This window comes from Rana temporaria, chromosome 3 (genome assembly GCF_905171775.1).
Source record: "Rana temporaria chromosome 3, aRanTem1.1, whole genome shotgun sequence".
Classification (NCBI taxonomy): Eukaryota; Metazoa; Chordata; class Amphibia; order Anura; family Ranidae; genus Rana; species Rana temporaria.
The window spans coordinates 144,959,155-144,984,140 of record NC_053491.1 but is presented as its reverse complement, the minus strand read 5'-3'; the positions used below and the strand labels follow the sequence as shown (position 1 = coordinate 144,984,140).

General features: G+C 40.3%; 1 protein-coding gene and 1 non-coding gene across 7 annotated transcripts in view; both read right to left on the bottom strand.

The window, feature by feature from the left end:
* KIF21A (kinesin family member 21A) overlaps window positions 1–24,986 on the bottom strand; it is a 235,803-nt gene that overhangs the window by 109,970 nt on the left and 100,847 nt on the right. For 4 of the 6 annotated variants that reach the window (XM_040343616.1, XM_040343619.1, XM_040343622.1 and 1 more), the window contains exons 10-16: window positions 22,797–22,860; window positions 18,175–18,378; window positions 14,491–14,529; window positions 8,626–8,707; window positions 3,803–3,911; window positions 3,136–3,324; window positions 1,539–1,738 (exon numbers count right to left, since the gene is read on the bottom strand). In XM_040343616.1, coding sequence (XP_040199550.1) covers window positions 1,539–1,738; window positions 3,136–3,324; window positions 3,803–3,911; window positions 8,626–8,707; window positions 14,491–14,529; window positions 18,175–18,378; window positions 22,797–22,860 — 887 coding nt within the window. The remainder of the gene's footprint in view (window positions 1–1,538; window positions 1,739–3,135; window positions 3,325–3,802; window positions 3,912–8,625; window positions 8,708–14,490; window positions 14,530–18,174; window positions 18,379–22,796; window positions 22,861–24,986) is intronic. The other 2 variants (XM_040343618.1, XM_040343621.1) reach the window with 1 other exon arrangement.
* On the bottom strand, window positions 387–525 carry LOC120934182. The gene has a single exon (XR_005748328.1). It is a non-coding gene; the product is annotated as a small nucleolar RNA SNORA16B/SNORA16A family (small nucleolar RNA).

Sequence of the window (24,986 nt, the reverse complement as noted above, 5' to 3'; positions counted from 1 at the left end):
TGTATACATTGCACGGCATATATAGTGACTATATTACATGGTGGATGGCTTGTTAGGCTGGCTCCAGTATTACATGGAAGAGCTCTCAGGCATCCTGTATACATTTATAATATAGAACATGGTGGGTGGCTTGTTAGGGAGGCCCCTGTATTACATGGAACGGAAGAGCTCAGTCCTCCTGTATACATAGCACAGCATATATAGTGACTATATCACATGGTGGGTGGCTTGTTAGGCAGGCTCCTGTATTACATGGAAGAGCTCTCAGCCATCCGGTATACATTATAATATATATAACATGGTGGATGGCTTGTTAGGCAGGCCCCTGTATTACATGGAAGAGCTCCCAGTACTCCTGTATACATTGCAGTGTGTATGACTATAGAGCGTGTCTCTCCCCTCAATGTTGCTATCCTCCCGCACAGTACAGCAGGAGCAGCGACCGTCGTGGGAGAAGTGTACTCTAGGCCTCTGTATGACCGCGCTAGTTACATAGCCACTAACACGGCTTCGATCAGGGCCTTCTGTCCAAGGTTTTAATTACCTCCTCATAAAAACAAACCAGGCTTGTTTGACAACTTCTGTCTTTAATGAATCCATGCTGTCTGTTTCATAAAATATTTTTTTTCCAGCAAGAACTTGTCTATGTGGTCTTTTATTAAACTATTCAGCATCTTCCTGACTATACAAGTTAAACCAACATGTCTATAGTTACTTGGAAAAAAACTTTGATCCTTTTAAAATATGGGCACCACAAATATTAGAAGCAATGGCCTTTAAATGACATCCTAATTATTTAAGAATCCGTGGGTGGATGCCATCTGGTCCAGGTGCTTTATCCACCTTTTTTCTGTCAAAATATTTTTGGACCATATCACTTTTGAGCCATTGTGGACATGAGCTCCCTCGTGCTCCTTTGTATACACAGAGCTGAAGAAAGTATTTAATAAATGTGCCTTCTCTTTGTCCCCAGTCACTCAGTCTAGATTATTTTGTAAAGGGCCTACATGCTCAGAACTGACCCTTTTACTATTAATATATTTGAAGAATTTTTGGGGGTTAGTCTTATCTTTTGCAATATGTTAATTTTGAATTTTTGCGTCCTTGATTTCCTTTTTACATATTCTGTTATGTTCTTTGTTAATTAAAATGAAAGGTATTTTACAAAATGCTGTTCCTTCATACTCATCTATCCGCTTTTATGAAAGAGGTCCCAGACAGTAAGGCTGTGGTTATACAAGAGCTTTTCATAACTATAATTTCATGCCTACAGTTAGAAAAGCAGAATGTGTGGATCAAAGCATTTCATGCAGAAATTCACACCAAGATGATGAAAAAATAATCACTAAAGTCATCGTTCTCAACTACAGAATCAATCTCAACTAGGATTCTCAAATACACATCTCACATGAAAAGCTCTTGTGTAACTTTGACAAGAGGAAAGAGTCTGTAGTGATAATTTCCAAAGAATAACCATCCATTATACAGTAATGCATCCCCATAATACGTCCAGGTGTTGCTGCTCCTGTCTCCATTACCTTTGTCTTCTTCATTTCAAACACCTCTTGTTGCAATTTCTTCATCTGCTTTTCATATTGCGACTGGTTCTTCAGCAATCGTGCATGTTCTTTTTGGGCAGCCTGCAGTTTCTGTAGTTCTTTATTCATTGTTTGTAGCTTCTTCTCATACTCTGTCTTGATTTTCTTGGCTTTTTCTTCAGTGCACGTTTCCATGGAGCCTTTAATTATAAATAATGTTACAGTGATGAGTGCAAATTAAAAAAAGCATGATAGAATCATATTCACATTTATTTATCGAGGGTATGCAGATGGACGATTTGTTTCCCTCAGAGTAATAAAAAGTCGTATATTCCTTGACAAGAAGGAACTTTCCAATAACAGTAAACAGACTATAACTGCTTATGTGGACATTGCATGTACCTAGAGTATATTAACTCTAAATGATCACATAAGGTTACGCCAATCACATACAGTAACTGGTGAGCATATTTTTTTTTCTTTTTAAACAAACTGTTTAATTAGCGTGTACACTGGTATTGCCATAGTATGTATGCATGTTAATGTCAATAGAGAAAAGAGGGAAGAGAGATGACCACTACAGCTACATTTCAGGAAACAGCACTTATTTGAAAAAATACATCCAGGCAGAGCTATAATTTTCCTGGAATTGATCAGCTGAAGTATCTATTGCTATTAAGAACAGACAACAATCTTCAAATGTCTATGAATGTCCTTATGACAATTAGAGATGCACCAAAATTTTGGCGGATGAAACGTATTGGCCGAAAATGGTGTTATTTTTTCCCATTGATTGTCTGTCGAAAAAAGAAAAAAGGATGAGCACAAGGTGCCGATAATGGCACTGAAAACGCTTTTGCTGCGATCTGGCCATGCTTATGGTGTGTTTTTCATGGGTCATGTGACTCAAACTGCATCAAAAATGTAACACTGTGTGTTATTGATGAGTTCTTGGTGCTTTTTCAATGCATTTCAACAGGGAGGTGCGGTTTTGGTGTTTTTGTTTTTAACTGACCAAAAATGCAGCAAACAGGATTTTTAACACCACAATGGAAGCGCAATGGACCATACATAGAATTTAAAAGAATGCCCTTTTCTTGAACGTTTCTTGCGTTAAAGGTGCCAATAATGGATGACAATAAATTCATATTAGTTTGAATTCATGATTATAATTAAAAAGTCAAATACTATTCTATATATACACACACACACACACACACACACACACACACACACACACACACACATACATACATACATATATATATATATATATATATATATATATATATATATATATACACACATACACACACACACACACACACTGTAATTTTCGTTTTTCAGCCAAGTGCATCCTGCATTTTCATTTTGGCACCAAAATTTCCATTCGGCGTACCTCTAACAATAAGTAATGTAGAACATGTTTTAACACACGAACAGTTTTTTTTTTTTAAAACCGTATGCATGGTACTACCCATAACATAAAGCTAAATTTATACTGGAGGTGGCATTCAATTTCAGATTTTTCCTGATGACATTCTGACACGATATGATGATTTAGATGCTACCCTTTAAAGTATGTGTTTATTATTACCCATGTTTTGAAGTACACGATCCCTTTCAAGCTGTGTGTCTCGAATTTTATGCTGCAGGTTCATCAACTTTTCCTCGTACTGCTGCTTAAGGGTATGCAGCCTTCTTTGACTGTTCTCTAGCTCGTCGATAAGCTTCTGTTTGATTGCAATCTCACAGGTAATGTTGGCCAAATCTTCTTGATAGTTTTCTTAAAATAAAATTGATAACATATATATTAAAAACCGAAAGTAAAAAAAGTTTGTCAGAAACTATTTGAAACTAGATATATCTTAGTACTTGTTATGCCTTTTTCTATTTCCTTACAGAAGAAATGTCAGTTTAGCCAGACTGAAGCCAACCAAATAGTACATTGTAGCCATTGTAAACTTCTATAGGGTCCATGCACATTGGGCTTAAAAAGTGCTTTTATAGGTGTTTTGCATTTTGCCTGTAGAAGCAGCACAATGTTATCTTGTGTGTCAATGCACATTAGAACATTTAGATGCATATTTTAAACAAAGCGATTAGAGGCAGAAAAAAAACAAAATGCTAAAAACACGCCTAAACGCCTCTACAAAAACAAACACTCTATATAGAGAACTGGCGTTTTTTTTTTTTTTAAGCCTAGTGTACACGGACCCTAAATCCTTTACATTTCTACAACAGCAAAGTACAAAAAACAACACCTTTTTCATCGAGTTCTGAATCAGATTCATCCGAGCTCTCCACAGCATCTTCCTCATCTTCATCTTCTTCTTCATCATCATCCTCTTCTTCATGATCACTACCTTCTTTCTAAAAAAGATTTAAGAGTAATTGTCAGTCTTAAAACCCTCCAAAAAAGCTGCAGTGTGAGCTCGATCAGGGGAACAGTTACATGCATATCAGTGGACGGGGGGAGTCGCCTTTGAATCCCGCCCTGCTGAATTCCTTCTACAGTGTACTACTAAACATATTGTTCACCTGGCAGTGCAGGTTCAGGTACAGCTGATCTGCATATATTTTTTTTATGTGTATGTATTACAGTGCCTTGAAAAAGTATAATATTTTTTACAAATAAACATATGAAAAGTGTGGCGTGCATTTATATTCAGCACCCTTTACTCGGATGCCCTTAACTAAAACCTAGAGTAACTAATTACCTTCAGAAGTCACCTAATTAGTAAATGGAGCTGTTCTTTGAAGCCCTCAGAGGTTTGTTTAGAGAACCTTAGTGAACAAACAGCATCATGGAGGCCAAGGAACACACCAGACCGGCCAGGGATAAAGTTGTGGAGAAGTTTACAGCAGGGTTAGGTTATAAAAAATATTCCAAGCTTCGAACATCTCACAGAGATAAAGGAGATGGCACAACTGCAAGCCTACCAATACATGCCCGTCCACCGAAAACCGACAGGCCAGGCAAGGAGAGCATTAATCAGGGAAGTAGCAAGAGGCCCATGGTATCTGTCAACAGGACAACTATTAATCGTGCACTCCACAAATCTGGCCTTTATGGAAGGAGTGGCAAGAAAAAAAGCCATTGTTGAAAGAAAGCCATAAGAAGTTCCGCTTGCGAGAAGTCACGTGGGGGACAAAGCAAACATATGGAAGAAGGTGCTCTGGTCAGTTGAGACCAAAATTAAACTTTTTGGCCTAAAAGCAAAATGCTACGTGTGGCAGAAAACAAACACTGCACATTTAACCCTAAACACTATCCCCCACGGTGAAGCATGGTGGTGGCAGCATCATGTTGTGGGGGGAGATGAATGGAACCAAATATAGGGCAATCTTAAGAAAACCTGGTAGAGTCTGCAAAAGACTTGACTGGGGAAAAGGTTCACCTTCCAACGACCCTAAACATACAGCCAGAGCTACAATGGAATGGCTTAGAATAGATCAAAGTCTATTCATGTATTAGAATGGCCCAGTCAAAGTCCAGACCTAAATCCAATTGAGTGGCAAGACTTGAAAATTGCTGTTCACAGATGCTCTTCATACAATCCGGCAGCGCTTGAGCTATTTTGCAAAGAAGAATTGGCACACATTTCACTCTAGATGTGCAAAGATGGTAGAGGCATACCAAAAAAAGAAAGGTGGTTCTACAAGGTATTGACTTAGGGGGCTAAATACAAAAGCATGCCACACTTTTCAGATATTTATCTGTAAAAAAAAAATTGAAAACATTTTATCATTTTCCTTCCACTTCACAATTATGGGTCACTTTGTGTTGGTCTATCACATAAAATCCCAATAAAATAAATTTTTGGTTGTGACATGACAAAATATGGAAAATTTCAAGGGGTATGCCTATAAATTACTTTTAATCCTGATCCCTAATCCTGTACGATCAGAACTGCTTTTCTAAGCTAGAGGGACTCAAACACTTATAGCCAGATTCAGGTAGGGGCGCGCATCTTTAAGGCGGCGTAGCGTATCGTATTTACGCTACGCCGCCTTAAGTCAGAGAGGCAAGTACTGTATTCCCAAAGCACTTGCCTCCTAACTTATGGCGGCGTAGCGTAAATGGGGCCGGCGTAGGCACGCCCAATTCAAATGAGGATGGGGGGCGTGTTTTATGTTAATGTTTGGTGACCCGACGTGATTGACATTTTTTTATATCAAAGTGTGCATTGCTCCAAAGTACGACGAATCTGGCTATTGGTTTCCATCCCCCCCCCCTTAGTTTTATCAGAGTTTGCTAGCAGGGGGGGTGCTGGGACAGTGGAGGAGGGATGAGGGGACGTCACAGGAGAGCTTAGGAGGGCTGCAGGGCGCAAATGAGGGTGGAGATATAAGGAGACTGCAGAGATTCATGCAGAGAATGATCGGACCAGAAGTGCTCAGGTTTAGAGCCCATGCGTGACCCGAGGCATTTTGCTGTGTATACGCGAGATTTCACGGGCCAGTGAGGCAGGGCAACACACAGTATTTCAGAATATCTGTGGCCAGGGCTTCAATTGCCCACAGTAAAACATGGCCACTCACACAAGAAACATGGGGTATTAAAACCAAGCAGTTTGATATCCAAACCGTAAGCATTAAAATGATAATTCCTAATACGGTGTTACAATGTTTGAACTGCATAATGCTGTATTTTTATGGAATTTGCAAGTTTGAATGCAGTTCCTATTTAAAGTGGTATTAAAGGTTCAGCTTTAAAAAAAAAAAAGAAAAAAAAACACATCATACTTGACTGCTCTTTGCAATGGTTTTGCACAGAGCAGCACTGCTCCTTCTCATGTTTCCTGGTGGCGCTCCTGGCTCCACCCAGTGTGCCCAGTTGTAAGCAACTTTCTATGGGGCACTGGTGCGTGTTGGCTCCCCAGCCCTGCTTATTGCATCCATAAGACACAGAGCCATGGTTTGGTCCCACCCCCTCCTTATTGGCTCACTGACTGATTGACAGCAGTGGTAGCCAATGGGGGGAGCAGCGCACAGTTTTTTTTTACCTTCATACATCGAATGCATACAAAGTAAAAAAAAAAAAAAAAAAAACTTTCAGCCTCTACAACCACTTTAATATCTCTGCACAGAAGAGCAGTGCAGTGCATTTCTGGGCAGTGACATGCAGGAGCAAGAAAAGTGGTGCATAATATAGCACTGCTCTAAAAAACAGAATAACCTGAATTCTGGCTTGAACATGACACATAAAAAACTATTGTTTTCTGTGTGTCATTGCAGTCACTTACGTTTTTTCAATGCGTAAAAAAGCAGTCAACTGTACCTAGTGTACTGTACGTGTAGCCGAGAATGTGTTTCCAGCACGACCGCATCGCGCTGATTCTCGGCGACAGGGTGCAGACATCTCGCACTCGCTGGAATAGAAAAAGCATATTCCAGCGAGCGCGTCATAGAAGTGACGGGGATCCGACTTGGATTCCCGCCAATTCTAGCCGCGGCGTTTGGTATGAATCATGAGGGGGAACTCCACGCCAGATTTTAAATAAACAAATCGGCATGGGTTCCCCCCCAGGGGCATACCAGGCCCTTCTGTCTGGTATGGGTTATAAGGAGAACCCCCCCCCCCCTACGCCGAAAAACTGGTGTGGGGGTCCCCCTACAATCCATACCAGACCCGTATCCAAAGCACGCCGCCCGGCCGGTCAGGAAATGAGTGGGGACGAGCGAGCGCCCCCCCCCACCCGAGCCGTACCAGGAAGCATGCCATCAACATGGGGGGGTTGGGTGCTCTGGGGCAGGGGGGTCTTCTCCACTCTCCGGGGAGGGGGGGTCTTCTCCACTCTCCGGGGAGGGGGGGTCTTCTCCACTCTCCGGGGAGGGGGGGTCTTCTCCACTCTCCGGGGAGGGGGGGTCTTCTCCCCTCTCCGGGGAGGGGGGGTCTTCTCCACTCTCCGGGGAGGGGGGGTCTTCTCCACTCTCCGGGGAGGGGGGGTCTTCTCCACTCTCCGGGGAGGGGGGGTCTTCTCCACTCTCCGGGGAGGGGGGGGGGGTCTTCACCACTATCCGGGGGGGGGGTCTTCTCCCATCTTCTCCGCGCTCCCCGCTTCTTCTCCCGCTCGCTCTCCGTTGCCGCCTTCAAGGCTGGCCGCCGCTATATTCTTGTTAGCTCAATTACTAGTGGCGGCGCAGCCCGCTCTTCTTTGCCGTCTTTCTGCCTTCTTCCGATGTTGATGCAATGCTTCTTCCCGCTGTAATGCCGGGTGCGCGGCTCGCACTGATTTATATTGGCCCCTTATGATGTCACAGTCCCATCATGCTCCAGTACCCCCGGAGCTGACTAATAAATTTTAAAACCCTGTGTCGTGTGTTTATTTACATTTAAACATTGCCTCAAGGTGAATGGGTAGGGGTACAATGTACCCCATATTCATTCACCTGGGGTGGGGGGCTGGTATCTGGGGGCCCCCTTATTAAAGGGGGCTTCCAGATTCCGATAAGCCCCCTGCCCACAGACCCCGACAACCAACGGCCAGGGTTGTCGGGAAGAGGCCCTGTCCTTATCAACATGGGGACAGGGTGCTCTGGGGTGGGGGGGCCTGGTATGGCTCAGGAGGGGGGGCGCTCGCTCGTCCCCACTCCTTTCCTGACCGGCCAGCGTGCTTTTGATACGGGTCTGGTATTGATTGTAGGGGGACCCCCATGCCGGTTTTTCGGCGTAGGGGGGTTCTCTTTACAACCCATACCAGACCTAAGGGCCTGGTATGCCCCTGGGGGGGGGAACCCATGCCGGTTTTTTATTTAAAATTTGGAGTGGAGTTCCCCCTCATGATTCATACTAAACGCCGCGGCTAGAATTGGTGGGAATCCAAGTCGGATCCCCGTTGCTTCTATGACGGCTTTTTCCCCATCGCAGCGAGCCGGCTCGGCGCTGGCTCCCGCAGTGGGGCTCGTAGGTGGTCAATCTTGCTGAGAAAGGGAGCGAGATTGACACAATATCGCAGTCACCCACTGTACATAGGCACCAAGAATCATTGGTCCTGAACGGAACATATAATGACATATGTACAAAACTACAACAACAACAACACACTACTATGCAGTAGAGACAAACCTCTCCCATACTTACATTATCCATTTCATTAGTTTCTTTTTCTGTAGAACCTCTCTCTTCTGACTTTTCACCATCCCCATATTCATCTTTGACAGTACTAGAAAGTACAAAAAACAGAAAATGCCAAGTTAAATACTGTAACCAAGACAACAAAACCAAACTGGAAATATAGTTTACAGTCATGTAGCCTTAGCACTATACAGCCAATTTCCACTTGCAATTTTAGGTGACTTTTTCATGTATGAAAAACATCTGTCACAATTTAAGCAACACTTTTGACTTTGAAAATACTATTGATTTGATAGCTACAAACCATTTGCAAATCTACATAAAAGCCAATTATTTCCCATGATTATTTGAGGCAGTTTAGTAAAGTAACTTTTGATTAAAAGTATTACATTTTTATTCAGTAAATACGCATTTAACCAGACATAGTAGGGAGAAATAACTGAAAAAGTTAGCTTTTGGTAGAACATCCTAGGCATAGATTTATGGCTTTTGACATTACTAATCTCCTAGATATAAACTGTGTTAAAAAAAAAACCATGCATAAGTAAAATAAATATGAATAAAAATGCTTAAATATATATATAGTTATAAAAAACAATCTCAAGAGCTATATACCAAAAGAAAGGCATTCGCCCTATCTAACCTTATTCCCTTATCTAAAAATACATGCCATATTAGAAACATGGCTGTAAAATTTGCAAGGTGCAGGACCATGACTACAAAGAGAATGCCCATCAAATGAATGAATCCAGTTTTCAGAGAGGACTACAATCAGATATCTGAAAGCATTGTAGTTTGCGTAAGTGGGAACAAGCCTCTTTATATCATTACAGCAAAATGTCCAACCAAGAAAGATCCAATCTCTCTAAAACAGAAATATAATTGATGAAGCATCACTTTGACAAGAAACATGTTCTTCTACTGCTCGGTATCTTAAATTTTTTAATTGCATGTTTCTATGTCACTAGACACTTCATAACAATGGTAAAAGATGGAACCATGGAACAAATTGGACAGGACTACGGAGAAAGAAAAACAGAGCTCCAAGTAAATATACTGTAAAAGCCGTTTCCTAGAAAGAAGCAAGTCAAATAAAAGCGTTAGATTAAGGATTTATGAGGATGGCAAAGAAACAGATTGGCTTAGTGCAGATTGCATAAATATACTGTCAATAATGCATAAGGAGCAGATATTTTGGTGAAACTGTGCAATTAAGCTATGTATCAAAACATGTCATTAGGGCCCTTTCCCATTTACTGTATGTGCATACATTACTCACATATGTAATGCATTGAACAGGCCTGTTAATTATCTATAAGCCCTCAATGTGCATCCATGGAGCAAAAATTGCACTTCAAATAATAAGTTGTGTGCATGCATATTGGAGTGCAAGTAAAAATGAGCACACCCCATACATTGTACCTAGTGCTGGGCTACAACAAGGGCACACAAGTGTGAATGAGTTGTACGATAGGTTAGAGTTCACTACAGCAGGATTTTTGGGGTGGTCATACACAGGCTGTATGTTTGCAACTCTGGATCATTTATTGATGTATAGTGGGCGGATCAGACCAGAAGTTTAAAATCATCGTGTCCACCCCCTGCAGCAAGTGGTTTGGTGATCACCCCACCACTCACTTTACAGTGGCCACTGGTCTTATGAACAGGATACGAGAGGAACAGAGGGCTCCTCACAGAATAAAGAAGGCTGGATTTCTGACTTCCAAGGGGACTGAGCATCACCAGATTGCTGCCAAAAGGGGATAGGTTGTGATAATGAACTAAAGCAATGCCTGGTTCACATCATTTGCAGTGCAAGTTTTTTCATGCTGCACAGAAATGTGCTGCCCTCTGTGGTTGCTATCAAATCCTAACGGCAACCCTACTCATCTAGCAAACGCAGGCATTATCGCGGCCACTAAAATGCATGGGAGTGGTGCAGCACAATTAAAGCAGTACTTTAAATTGGAATCAAAATTGGTTTGTTATAAAAAACCTTCCCTGCCAATACTTTTTATGGCAGAAGGGAATGTGTGCAGGTAACTTCTGTTATAGATGTGTATACCTGCCTGCGCTTTTTTTCTGTAAGTTTACACTGAACCATGCAGGACCAGCCTGGTGTACAGTCTCAGCATGATTCTTTGCTGGGAAAAAGTAACTGGCATGTGTGTGAATTGGCTAATCTTGGAAGAGCTGGACATGGAAGTGCAAAATTCAGCACTGGAGGAGATCAGTTAGAAAGACAAGTGGGCCATAAAGAGCAAACATGTGTACACTTGCATATTATGCAAAAGGCCCTGGGGGGCCAACATTTGTCATTTGGACTTTTGATTTAGTTCTGTTACATACTGAGAAGGTGCTATAATGTTGCACTCCTTGTAGTGTCTGTCTGATCAACAGCACTGACATTTTTAGTTGAAAAACACTCACGTGCAACACCAGCCTTATAACCTACATTGGAATGGCAATGGGGATCAAGAAAAAAAGAAGCCAATACTACTGTAGCTTAAGTACAGACATTGCAGCCATTCAGCTCAGCTAAATTTTCATGCACTTGGCAGGAATGTGTGGCATGCACTTATATTTGTCATTCATACATACATATAAAGCTTTAGTTTAAGGGAACAGAAGGTGGGGACTGTTGTAGATTAGGGAGATGGTGGAATGATCATAAAAAGTGCCACTCACAGTAAATGTAATTCAATATAAAACATATCTCTGCTTGACCTCATATTTTTGTCTAGATATACTGGGGTATATTTATAAAGCAGTCTGACATTCACCCAACATTTACCACAGGTGAAGCTTTCACAGTGCATGTGTTTTAAAACGTCAGTAATTGAGTAATTTTCCCTGAAAGTTTGATAAAAACCACATCTAATGCTAAATAAATAAACCCTCTTGTATTAATGAATATCACCATCCAATATCTGCACCCAACGCATATTACATCAGAAAAAATAAATAAGATTGTGCTCATCAAGAATAGGGAGGTATTTTGTGCATAAGTGACCCCTGGCCATTGCTGCTGGCCCCACTTAGCAATGCACAGAATATCCCAAATAAGGTGTAGTAAATCCAGCTCTTTTATGAATTTTAAGTGTATTGTTCAGTTAATTCTGCTTTTAAACTACTACCAGTCATTCTATTTTAATTAATACGCGCTTATGTTTGCCAGCAAGACATTTTGCACAGTAAAATTATGCATTTAACATTTTGCGAAGGTTAACAGCGGAATGAAGAAAAAATTTGACAAATTTTTGTTTTTCTACGTCTTTTTAACAGTAAATGTGAACATGGGAATCCTGAATCTCTAAGAAATTCCCTGCCCAAATGACAAGCTTATTTGAACTGAATAGGGCTAAAAAAAGTACAAAGGATCCCACATATTCACTGCAAGTAGAAACAGTAACTCTATTTGGTAGCTGGTCTTTAGGTAGGTGGTAGATCCACAAGTCTCTAGGTACACTTACAAATATTGCTAGGCACATTTCTGCGCCTATTAACCTACTGAAGAGATAGTGTATAGGTAAGTCTACACTAGTGAAGGGAGATGCCCTGCATTTGCGTAGCACTGTGTATAGCCAACTCAAGGAAACCCTTGTACGCAATGCCAGAGTGTTGAAAGTAGGCTAGATGCCTGAAGAATTGCTTCTGATATGAATTCTGTAATTTTTTTTTTTTTTTTTTTACCTTCAGGTGAGTGTTGTGAGCAGTGGTGGTGGGCGCCCCACTTTAAAGATCATTTGGTTGTGATTGAACATACTATAAAATTAAAATGCCACCCCATGCCTGTCCACATTTCTAAAACAAAAAATCTGACACTGTCTGTGAGGGTAGTGAGACAAACAGTGCAAATGGTATGAATTGCCTATTCTGTAGCATTATATACAGTATGAGCAGACGTCTGATGCAACCGATATCCCTACTGGAAGCATTTCAAATTTTGCAAAAGTTATAGAAAACCTGCATCTGCACAACAGGCAGAACAGTAACCAATGAACATTGATTTTATGGAATTCTTGTCTTATCCTAATAAAAACTTATCAAAGACAAGAAAAAAAAGTAAGCAGACGTTTCCACGGTGGACTTCTGTTATCTTTACTTGGATTTCTATTCTATTTTAAGTCCCGGACTTGCTGTGATTATAAACTGCACGGATTCAAAACACCCAAGTGTTTCCGAGGATTTTTCCGTGAACTTGGTATGCATAAAAAAACACGGCAGAACATTTTCAGCCAACAAACATGAACGTAGTGACGTAATAGATGTACTATGTGGTTTTTGTGCTCTTTAGCGCCACCCTTAGGGCAACTTCTGCTAATGTTGTCTTATGGTTAGCATTGGTTCGGAGCATGTGTGTTTGTACTTTGGATTTTAGCCCAACGAATTTGTATACACCCGATCAGACGTTCCGACGTAACACATTTATTGTTGGAAGATTTGAGATCATGCACAGCGAACATTTGTTGTCAGAAATTCCGACAATTGTCTGATGAAGCATACAGACGGTCGGAATGTCTGATAAAACACATCCGTCGGACCATTGTTGTCGGAAAATCTGATCATGTGTATGGGCCTTTAGAGAGTTTTATTGCTCAGTACTTTTTGACTTCCTTTCACCAGCTTGTAGGCCCCTACTGTAGGTATGAGGGCATCAGTTTTGGGTATTTACGTAAAAAACGTGAACCTCTGCACTGCACTATGGCAATGAGTAGTCTTTAGCGTGAAGCACAGAAAAATAAGATGCTCGCTAAGACATGCTTTACATCCGGATATAGAATCAAACTTTTTGGGGATTTGTTTTCTATACAAACTGTGTAAAGTACAATACACAGACATACGCAAAAAAAAAAAAAAAAAAAAGCTATTCATACAGCGTGTGTTTCGAGAAGCTGGTTTGCATGTAGGTTTCCTTGAAAGTGAAACTAGTCCCTTAAGGCCCCTTTTCCCACTGGGGCAGCGTTGGCAGTAAAGCACTGCTATTTTTACCGCCAATTTTGCAACGCTATTTGGCCACTAGAGGGGCAGTTTTACCCCCCACTAGTGGCCGAGAAAGGGTTAAAAACCACCGCAAAGCGCATAGCCCCAGTGTCCCATTGATTTCAATGGGCAGGAGCAGCAGTATTACACACCGCTCCAAAGATGCAGCTACCGGGACTTTTTTTACAGTCCTGCTAGCGCACCGCTCCAGTGTGAAAGCCCTAGGAGCTTCCACACTGGAGACACAGCAGCGGCTGTTTAGGGTCGGTTTGCAGGCACTAGTTTTAGCACAATAGCGCCTTAAAAACGACCCAGTGTGAAAGGGGTCTAAGAGTGTCTTAAGCATACATGTGAAAACAATTCAGTTGAAAATAATCTTTTCAATGTGTGAAAATGAATTCAAAATTACATTGTTCAAGTACAGCTTGTAATTATTTATGTAGAACTGAGCAGCCTTTCTGAGCCAGTTAGCAAAGCTTGTGACGGATAATGATTGGTAGCAAGAGACCATGTGACCTAAGCTGCCTTGGCTGGGTTCTCAAGAGCAACAATTTCTACTCGTGTCCTATTTTTATTTAAAATATTGTGATTTGGCAATATAGAAACTTGCCCAAGTCACAGTAAGTGTATTTCTTAACGACCAGTCCACTTTAAAGCTTTCTGAAGCTTCAGTATTATCACTTTCTCTTCCAAAATTAGATTATTAAACTGGTAAAGGTCTAAGACAAATGTTTATGCTGGCAATTATTAAACACTTAAATGCATAAAATGATGCTGGATTTCATTATACTGTGTTAATAAAAAAAAAAAAAAAAGTTATTTTTTGTTGTAAAACAGGTGAAGATCCAACTAAAAACAAATATCAGAGATAAAGGGGAGTATTCCAACCTTCTTTCTTCTTGGTTGCTTTCCTGAAGCAGCTGTAGCCTTCAAAAGCAGAAGTACAGAATAGGCAGCCAAACCAATGCAGGACAGACCAGACAAACAATGAAAGTTATAAAGGTAAAATTGGTGCATGAACTTCCCACCTTCAACATATACATTATACTTAATGGTAAGCATTATGTAAAAAAAAAACAAATTCAAATCTTCTTACAAAGACAAAGCTGTGAATTACATTCCGTAGCACATTTCAATACACTATCAAGAAGAGTATATTAATAGCTCCAGTTAAACATAAGATTGTAAAGGAAGAACAATAAAATCAAACTGATATATGAATAATTTGCTGATATTACAGCAACAGATTCTGCTTTAGAAGTGCTACTGTAGACTACAAATGGGCCCCCTTATTATTATGATTTTGCAGTTGGCAACCATGCCAAGGCAGCCCATAGATGAATGTATCTTTTTTTCAAACCGCCAGTTAAACAAAAAGGTGGATGGAGGAATCCTCCCCACTGAGCCATTTTATTCTGACAGCGGGAAGACTTTCCTGCTGTCAGGATACCCAGCCAGTAGCAAGTCAACTTCTGTATAACCTCCCCGCCCATACCTAGATCGAAATTTGGCCACTCCCTGTGGAAATCTGGCTTGCTTAATAGTTAATCTGGTCTGGTGTCTGGATACTATTGTTCAGCTGCTATTCCACTGTGTGAAGAGCAATTTTATAATATGAAAATGTTTTGCCAATTCTCCTTGCATGCAGTTCATGCAGCAAAAGTTATCCAATTTTAAATCATAGTTTTGGTCATTGGGACTACCCCATCCTGAGGCCTGAATCTCAGCGCTGTCTGCTTTTTTTATTCCCAAAAATCACTGTTCTATGCTGGGTTAGTGACCCACCAAGGGAAAAAAGATAAATAATGAAGATGGCAATGGTGGTGTACTTAATTCATGTCATGGCAACATCATATCAGAAATTAAAGTGACACTAAATTCTGTTTAAAAAAAAAAGATTTAAGTATATATTCTTAAATCAAAAAAGGTACCTTCTGCTCTCAGTCTAGTTCAAATGTCCAAATTCCTTTTTTGTTTTTGAGGGTAGTTAATTTCATTCTTCATGTTACCACGGTTTCTAGGAAAGAAGTAGCCACCCTCTAATGCTCGCTCCTGAGATAGACTAGGGACTATGGGATTTGTAGTGTGCATAGAGCAGTGCACTGTTTGTGCCAAACAAATGGGAAAAGGAGAGGTTCAGGAGCTCACTGAGGATGTTACAAGCAGGCGTAAAACACAGTAAGAAACCATTTTATAAAATCTAGATTACAGGGCCATCAAGTAGCGGATGTGTATAGATTATTTCTGGCGCGTAACATTGTTTAGGGTCACTTTAAAAACCTTCATAGCTAGAACATGATGGCAATCCTACCTTTCTTGTAATTTCCTTCTGAATAAATGGGCAGTATTGATTATTATTGTCAAAAACTATTATTTATGTGAACACAATTCAGTCCATAATAAACAGCTTACAGTAAGTAGAAACAAAAGGCACACATTAGAACATATACTGTGATGGTCCCTAGTAACAAACCATTGCAATTAACAGTGCAAATTGTTAGCCCTATAAATGTAGTTAGAAGGATCATAGTTTGGTAATTGCTGAGAGAGGTTTGAGAACACATGAAAACAGTAATTCTCAGGTGCAACACATATACTGTAAGCACTAAAAATTGCAAATTCTGATGAATACATAATGAAAAGACAAATACATGCAATGCTTGTTCCTCTATGGAAATGGCTGCTATAGCAACATATATAAAAACTGTACTTAAAAAAAAATCACATATACTATTTTAAATATATCCAGGGATACTAAGCAAATGTGCAGATTGAAGCTTTTACATCTTTTCTTTGAAATGTCGTCATCATAGGCCCACGCCAGTGCAAATGTAAAAAAAAAAAGACAGAAAGGTAGCATTTGTAAAGTTTCTTCTTGTCCTTGTTTATATTAAAAGAGCCACGTGTTTTAAGAATACAGTTATCCTTTAGGCTGGGTTCACACTGATGTAAATTGGATGTGGGTTTCCCTGCATGGTAGTTTCCACACACAATGTGATCCCAGCCTTATAGAAGGGCAAATCCTACTCATTTTCCCACTGACATTTGTTGCAGTGTTTTAATGCAATTAACCAGAAGTTGAGGAAACAACGGCATTTTCCTTTTCACATGTACTTTAAAACAACTCAGAATTTTTTTTTATTGATGCTTCTGTCAGAGCTTTACAGATATACAAAAAATGTCGATTATATCTCAACACTAATGCCAGCTTTGTTAGGTGACCAGTGCCAGGCTTGAAATGGAACCCATAAAACTTCTAATACTATAAAGGAAACACTGCAACTCTAATTAAATCCATTCAATTTACATACAATTCAAGTATTTTATAATTTAAAGGAGTTGTAAAGGTAAAAAAAAAATCCCTAAATAGCTTCCTTTACCTTAGTGCAGTCCTCCTTCACTTACCTCATCCTTTGATTTTGCTTTTAAATGTCCTTATTTCTTCTGAGAAATCCTCACTTCGTGTTCTTCTGTCTAACTACACACAGTAATGCGAGGCTTTCTCCCTGGTGTGGAGAAAGCCTCTTGAGGGGGAGAGGGGGCGAGCAGGAGTGTCAGGATGCCCACTAACACACAGCTCCTTTCTCTATCCCCAAAGTAGAGAGTGTCCTGACTTGCCTGCTCGCCCCCTCGCCCTCAAGAGGCTTTCGCCACACCAGGAAGAAAGCCTTGCATTACTGTGTGGAGTTACAGACAGAAGAACAGGAAGTGAGGATTTCTCAGAAGAAATAAGGACATTTAAAAGCAAAATCGAAGAATGAGGCAAGTGAAGGAGGACTGCACTAAGGTAAAGGAAGCTATTAAGGGGAAAAAAATTCCTTTGCAACCCCTTTAATAGTGTTAAATAGTAAGACTGCAGTCTCTTGTCACATGATGCTGTGCCAATCAGAAGCATACTGGCAACTATACTTTAGCAACCAGCAGCCAGATAGATTAGATGAACTGAAAGACGATAGGATTCTTTCTGCAAATAAGTTGTGCCTGGAGTTATGAAAAATTGCAAAATGTTCACGTTTGCAATTAATATGAAAAGATATAAAATATATATAAAAGATATAAAAAATGTTTTAAAAAAAAAAACCTCAATGCGTATACACAACTTAATGTGGTACAGAAATGTGTATGTAACCACAGATATCCATTTACATGGGCTAATTAGCTGTACTGCATGATTTTCCAATAAGGTTGAATGCCTTTACCATGCTGTGCAACAATGAAAAAGTGACTACAAACCCTACCATAATCACACCGCAACTCATGTCTGTGAATATTAGGATAGATGAAAATCCAATAAATGATATATATTTCAGGCATCAATACAAAAGGACTTTTTTTTCTAAAAAAAAATTTATATAAGTAAAATAAAAAAATAAATAAAAACAAATAGTCATGCTTCATAAAAGAACATTTTGTAATACATGTGCATTATATAATGATGCAAGCATCGGATGAAATGATGTTATGAAGTGAAGCATCTAGTAAATATCACAACTACCAACAGCATGTAAACAAACAAAAAGACTATAAAGAAAATGTTACCACACAGACACATGTACACAAGTTAACCATTACCTCCTCTTCTTCTTTTTTTCCTTCTTTTTCAATTTTTCCAAGTCTTTCTTGGCAAGATCTATGATTTCATTGGTTTCCTTCTCAGCTGGAATTAAAGGTGCAGAGAATGGTGTGTGGCCAGAAAAGTAGGAAGTCCTCGATGAGGCTCTTGACAGGCTCTTTCGAAGATTTTCATTCATAGCTTCACTTTCCAGGAACTTTGCACTAAACACCAACAAATTAAAACAAAACTAAACTGAGGTTTAAAAACATTGAGGCACAGCAAAATACTGTCTTTGGCTAAGTTCACACTGGCATTAAGAGCAGGCATTTGATAGGTGTTAAAAACACCCCTCAAACGCCTATGCACAAGATATAATAGACAGCACATTGTGATGTTCACACTAAGCGGTAGCGTCGCCTCAAAATTGAAGCCTCATGTTGAGTCAGGAGGCGTTTGAAGGGATGCCTCCCATTCAAGTCAATGGTAATGCTCCACAAACACTCTGGCAGGCGTTTTCAGTGCAGTTTTGATGTGGTTGCAGCGCGTTAAAATTTGTTTATTTCTGTCACTTTCCATTGTGGAGAGAGAGAGAGAGAGAGAGAGAGAGAGAAGAGAGAGAGAAGAGAAGAGAGAGAAGAGAAGAGAGAGAGAAGAGAAGAGAGAGAGAAGAGAGAGAGAAGAGAAGAGAGAGAAGAGAGAGAGAAGAGAGAGAGAGAAGAGAAGAGAGAGAGAAGAGAGAGAGAAGAGAAGAGAGAGAAGAGAGAGAGAAGAGAAGAGAGAGAGAAGAGAGAGAGAAGAGAGAGAGAAGAGAGAGAGAGGAGAGAGGAGAGAGGAGAGAGGAGAGAGGAGAGAGGAGAGAGGAGAGAGGAGAGAGGAGAGAGGAGAGAGGAGAGAGGAGAGAGGAGAGAGGAGAGAGGAGAGAGGAGAGAGAGAGAGAGAGAGAGAGAGAGAGAGAGAGAGAGAGATACACTGAGCAAAATTATAAAAACACAACACTTTTGTGTTTGCCCCTATTTATCATGAGTTGAACGCAAAGATCTACAACTTTTTCTATTCACACAAAAGGCCCATTTCTCTTAAAGATTGTTCACAAAATCGGTCTAAATCTGTGTCTTGGATGGAGAGTGTCTATGAACAGCAATTTTCAAGTCTTGCCACAGATTCTCAATTGGATTTAGGTCTGGACTTTGACTGGACCATTCTAACACATAAATATGCTTTGCTCTAAACCATTCCATTGTAGCTCTGGCTGTATGTTTGGGGTTGTTGTCCTGCTGGAAGGCAAACTTCGGCCCCAGTCTCAAGCCTTTTGCAGGCTCAAGCAGGTTTTCTACTAAGATTGCCCTGTATTTTGCCCCATCCATCTTCCCATCAACTCTGATCAGCTTCCCTGTCCCTGCTGAAGAAAAGCATCAGCACAACATGATGCTGCCACCACCATGTTTCACTGTGGGGATGGTGTGTTCAAGGTTAGTTTTGTCACACATAGCGTTTTGCTTTTAGACTGAAAAGTTTATTTTGGTCTCATGTGACCAAAGCACCTTCTTCCACATGTTTGCCGTGTCCCCCACATGGGCTTCTCACAAACTGCAAACAGGACTTTTTATGGCTTTCTTTCAACAATGACTCTTCTTGCAACTCTTCCATAAAGGTCAGATTCTTCCACCTGAACGTTGAATCTCTACAGCTCCTAAAGTTACCATGGGCCTCTTGGCTGCTTCTCCGATTAACGATCTCCTTGCCGGGCCTGTCAGTTTAGGTGGACTACCATGTCCTAACCTAACCGTGCTTTAAAATTCTCCACAACTTTGTCCCTGACCTGTCTGGTGTGTTCCTTGGCCTTCATGATGCGGTTTGTTCACCAAGGACAGCTGTATTCATACTGAGATCAAATTACACACAGGTGGACTTTATTTATGAATTGGGTGACCTCTGAAGGCAATTGGTTCAACTAGATTTTTGTTAAGGGTAATAAATGAGGCGGACTACAAATGCACACCCCACTTTTTACATATTTGTAAACAATTTTGAAAGCCATTTATCATTTTCCTTCCACTTCACAATTATGTGCCACTTTGTGTTCGTCTATCACATAAAATCCCAATAAAATACATTTACGTTTTTGGTTGTAACATGACAATGTGGAACATTTCAAGGGGTATGAATACTTTTGAAGGCACTGTAGACCTTTTAAACCATCTTATCCTGGTGAAGAACTAGAACAGTTAGTTGCAGGAAAGGTGTGGTCCATACCAACAGACAGAAACAGCACAAACGCATAGGGACACAAGGCAAAAATTCCCACCCGCTGCCCTGGACCTTTAGAGTACCCTGCACTGCACTCAGGAGATGACTGTCAATGCTGCACCAAACAGCAGAATTACAGGCCTTCCCCACTCGTGCATGCAGAGTTCGGGTACAGATTGCCAATCCAGCGCCGAGCAGCAGCAGCATCACAGGCCCTCCCATCCCCCATGCAGAGTTTGGGTACAGTCCCTCCTGGTCTGCTGGCTGTAGCGGTTATCCGCCCACCCCTGTCCAATCAAGGGTGTTATGAACAGGCAAGGATATATAGGAATTATGGCCCACAAAACAGATACAGGGAGGCACATCCATCACCTAGGGACACTAGCTAAAACCTGAGACTGAGCTGGGACGGGTTATGCCTGGGCATGGATTTCTGCGTTTTTTTGACCAGTGTCCAGTCACCTGAAGGTGTAGTCAGGAATGTCAAGTCCTCTGTGCCTTGTGAGGTACGACTTAAAGGGGTTGTAAAGGTACAATTTTTTTTCCCAAATAGCTTCCTTTACCTTAGTGCAGTCCTCCTTCATTTACCTCATCCTTCCATTTTGCTTTTAAATGTCCTTATTTCTTCTGTCTGCAACTCCACACAGTAATGCAAGGCTTTCTCCCTGGTGTGGAGTGTCGTGCTCGCCCCCTCCCTTGGACTACAGGAGAGTCAGGACGCCCACTAACACACAGCTCCTTTCTCTGTCTGTCCTTTCTCTTTCCCGACTCTCCTGTAGTCCAAGTGATGGGCGAGCACGACACTCCACACCAGGAAGAAAGCCTTGCATTACTGTGTGGAGTTACAGACAGAAAAACAGGAAGTGAGGATTTCTCAGAAGAAATAAGGACATTTAAAAGCAAAATCGAAGGCTGAGGTAAGAGAAGGAGGACTGCACTAAGGTAAAGGAAGCTATTTAGGAAAAAAATGGTACCTTTACAACCCCTTTAAGTCGTACATCACAGGGCACAGAGGACTTGACATTCATGACTACATGCTGCCACCTTCTGGTGACTAGACACTGGTCAAAAAAAAAAAGTGCACCTTTACAACCCCTTTAGTGATTTTTTTCTCTTTGCCGTGAGAAATATTTTCTCTTAATAATAAACATTTTAAGTTTAGTAATACACTAAGAAGATGGACTTACAAATTAAAAACGTATTAACTATTTAAAATACAGAAAAGCTGCAAGTAATAAAAACAAAGGGAAAATGTAACAAATTTCATAACACAACAGCAGCTACGAGCGTATAGGTAAAAAGGGTAGATTGAAATGTTCTATGAATTTGCCTATAAAAAAACAAAACATTTGAAATACTGCAAGTTTCAAATTAATATGGTAGAGAGCCTCTAGCAAAACCACTTTGATAATAGCATCAGTTTAAAAAAAAAAAAAAAGGTAAATAAAAAGCTCAAAAGGCTTCATAACAACGAAACACATTTAAAGTACTTTTATTAAAATGGACTTCTATCAGTAGCACAGGAGCATTTATTAGAAAGTGGGTACCATTGTAGATGATGTGTACATATTTTCCATCCTTTATGTGGCGTAGATGTGTTATTTCAGGAAGTGAAAAATCATGTAGTACCTCTCTATGACCAGGAGGTGGCACTATTACCCAAGTTAAAAAAAAATTCATGCATAACCACCTCAGTACAAAACACTTTATTAGAACCAACATTTCATTTTCTTAAGGACAAGCTTTTAAGACATACTCTGTATAGAAACTCAAAATGCATAAAATAACTTATTTTTTAACAGAAAAGATGGGAAAAAACTGTTATAAAAATGCCCCAGATAAACAGTAGAGAGAGAAGGCTAGAAATGTAAAAAAAATGGTACTATTAAAGTGGAATTAAAAGGTGAATACTAGCCAACAGTCCCTTGGGGGCGCTGGCATTTTCTTCTTGGTGCCGTTCTTTAGGGCCTTTTTATTGGCCGGTGCTGGATGACATCACTCCTGTGTATTGCGCAGGAGCTAGTCATCCTGGCACAGAGATGTAAGCTTAGCTGCACATGCACACCTCGTTTATAGCACTGCAGAAGACAGCGAGTAGACAGGTAGGGGCATTTTATTGCAGAAGAGACATTGTGTGTCTCCTCTGCAATAAAAGCCTGCCTGCCTGCCGTTTATTACAGCTGGATTGTAGTTCCACTTTAATTTAATAAATCTGCTGTGGTCTTGTTAGTTTCTGCTATAGGCACCTCCCCTCTTTCCTTCACAACTCAATAAACATCTTCTAAATAAAAAGTAAAAATGTCAAATTTGAAATGTCACACCATAATTCGGCCTAAAAAACAATAATCCTGGTCTATTAAAGTAGTTTACATATTTAAAAAAAAAATCTTACCGGAGGTCTTCAATTTCTTTTATATAATTGTGAATCATATTGCTTATTTCTTCATTTCCATCACCTGTAAAAATAAAAACTTGGATTTTTATACAAACTCTATAAAAAGGACAAAAAATAATTAAAAAAAAAAAGATAAAAAAACGCAAAAATTATAAGAGCATAGACCAATTAAAAAAAAAAAAAAAAGTGTAAAAGAGTTAAAAGAAGCACACATTCACCCATTGTTTAATCAGCTCTGAAGATTGCAACCTAAAATCCAATTTTTGGCCAAATTATGTATTTATTATTTTTCAGCGAAATATAACCAAAAATCCAATGGTTTAGCCAGAGATATATTTAGTCATAAAAAAGGGCAAACATGCCACGCAGAATAAAGCCTTTGAACTAGATACATTTCACAAAATTAGATTTGTGTAGTAACAATAAAACGAAAAATCAACTTAAATAGTTTACCCATGTAAAATTACTTTGTTTCTTTTTATAAAATCTGGGCTGTATGTCATGCTACGTTATGGTCTCCTGAACTACAGACCTATCTCTCAGCTGCATTACAAATGGGTGTTCTCACATCAAAGACTGAGCTAGTAGTAGTAGTTAGTTACATTCAACATGACTTGCTCTGTAATGTTAGAAGCCCATCACTATAAAAGCAGCTTCTCCAGTTTCTTGGCTAAACAGCAAAAACACATTCAACATTACAGAAGCCCAGTTGTGTTACTAACTACTACTAGCTATAGCATGACCTAATTAAATGAGAACTTTCAGGGCTCATAAAGACTTGCACCTGCAGGAAGGTAAAAACATGTGGTCGAGCTGCAATTTTAGCTCCCCCACTGTTCCCCTTAGACAGGGATAGAGATGTTCACATGCTGTGGTTGCAATGCTTTGCACCCGCTCCAAAAATGATTGCATGTCAGCCAATTCAAGCGAATAGGGACAGCACCCCAAATGCCCTGTATTACTGCAGCCAAACTTCCAATCAGATTTTCAAAACCAGGTACCCACTCCCACCCACCACCACCAATTGTTGAAGAGGAGGGGGCAGGATTCAAACAAGTGGAACTTCCCCTTTTGAGTGAAGTTATGCTTTAGCGTTAAAGGCCTCTTACACACGAGAGTAAGAGCCGGTTCACACTGGGGCGACTTGCGATCCGACTTCATGTCGCCTCAAGTCGCCCCAAGTCGCGCTGTAGAGAAAAACAATGGAAGTGAATGGGAGCGGTGTTAATACACACGACTCAAGGAGATCAGACTTCAGAAAAGGTTCCTGTACTACTTCAATCCGACTTGTAGGTGATTTGTATCCATTGATTTCAATGGAAGTCACCTCCAAGTCTGATCACTGTCTTAACTGAAGCGACTTTCCAGGAAGATAACATACATTTCTCAGGCAAACCTCTCCTGCCCCCTCCCTCTCCCCTATCTGATTGTTGCTTTATTGGCCACTGGAAAGTCTCCTGTCCTGGAGACGACTTCAAGTTATGTTGTAAATCGCCCCAGATCGCCCTGGGGTTCATGTTCAAGTCGTGTCGGAGTCGCCTCTGAAAGTCGCGCTGGAAGTCGTGTCGCCCTAGTGTGAACCGACTCTAAAAGGTTTGTTTACTGATCTGAACACAGGTGCATTGTTGTCTATAGAACAATCCACACAGCTGAGTAAAGTTCAGTAATACAGCAATGGATACAGAGCCAAAAATAAAAATAGAAAATTTACATTTGAGTGCAGTAATTTAGACGTGCATGCATGTAAATGGGCGTGTAAAGCAACACTGACAACTAGCAGAGGATGAAGACATTTGACAATTTGACATTTGTATACGCACATGCAGGCTTATGCGAATTTATGGAAGGTCTTTATGGAACAGTTTACTCAGGATCTATCAATGAGATTCTGAGGAAAATCATCAGTAAATGATTAAGTCTGTGTGCAAGAGGCCTTAAAGTGTGGCCTCATGCACCCAGGACATAAAAAATAAATGCAGTTTTTACAGGAGCTTGATTTTTTATTATTTTTTTTCAGCCTCTAAATGCACCTTTTTGTTGGCCTATGTGTCCATGCACATAGGCCAATTTTAGAAGAGGAGCGTTTAAAAGCTGCATGAAAAAAATTACTTGCGCATTCAGTAAAGAAGCATTTGTGCAGAAAAAATGCTTAACGCGCCTAAAACGGACCTAGACACATTTATCATC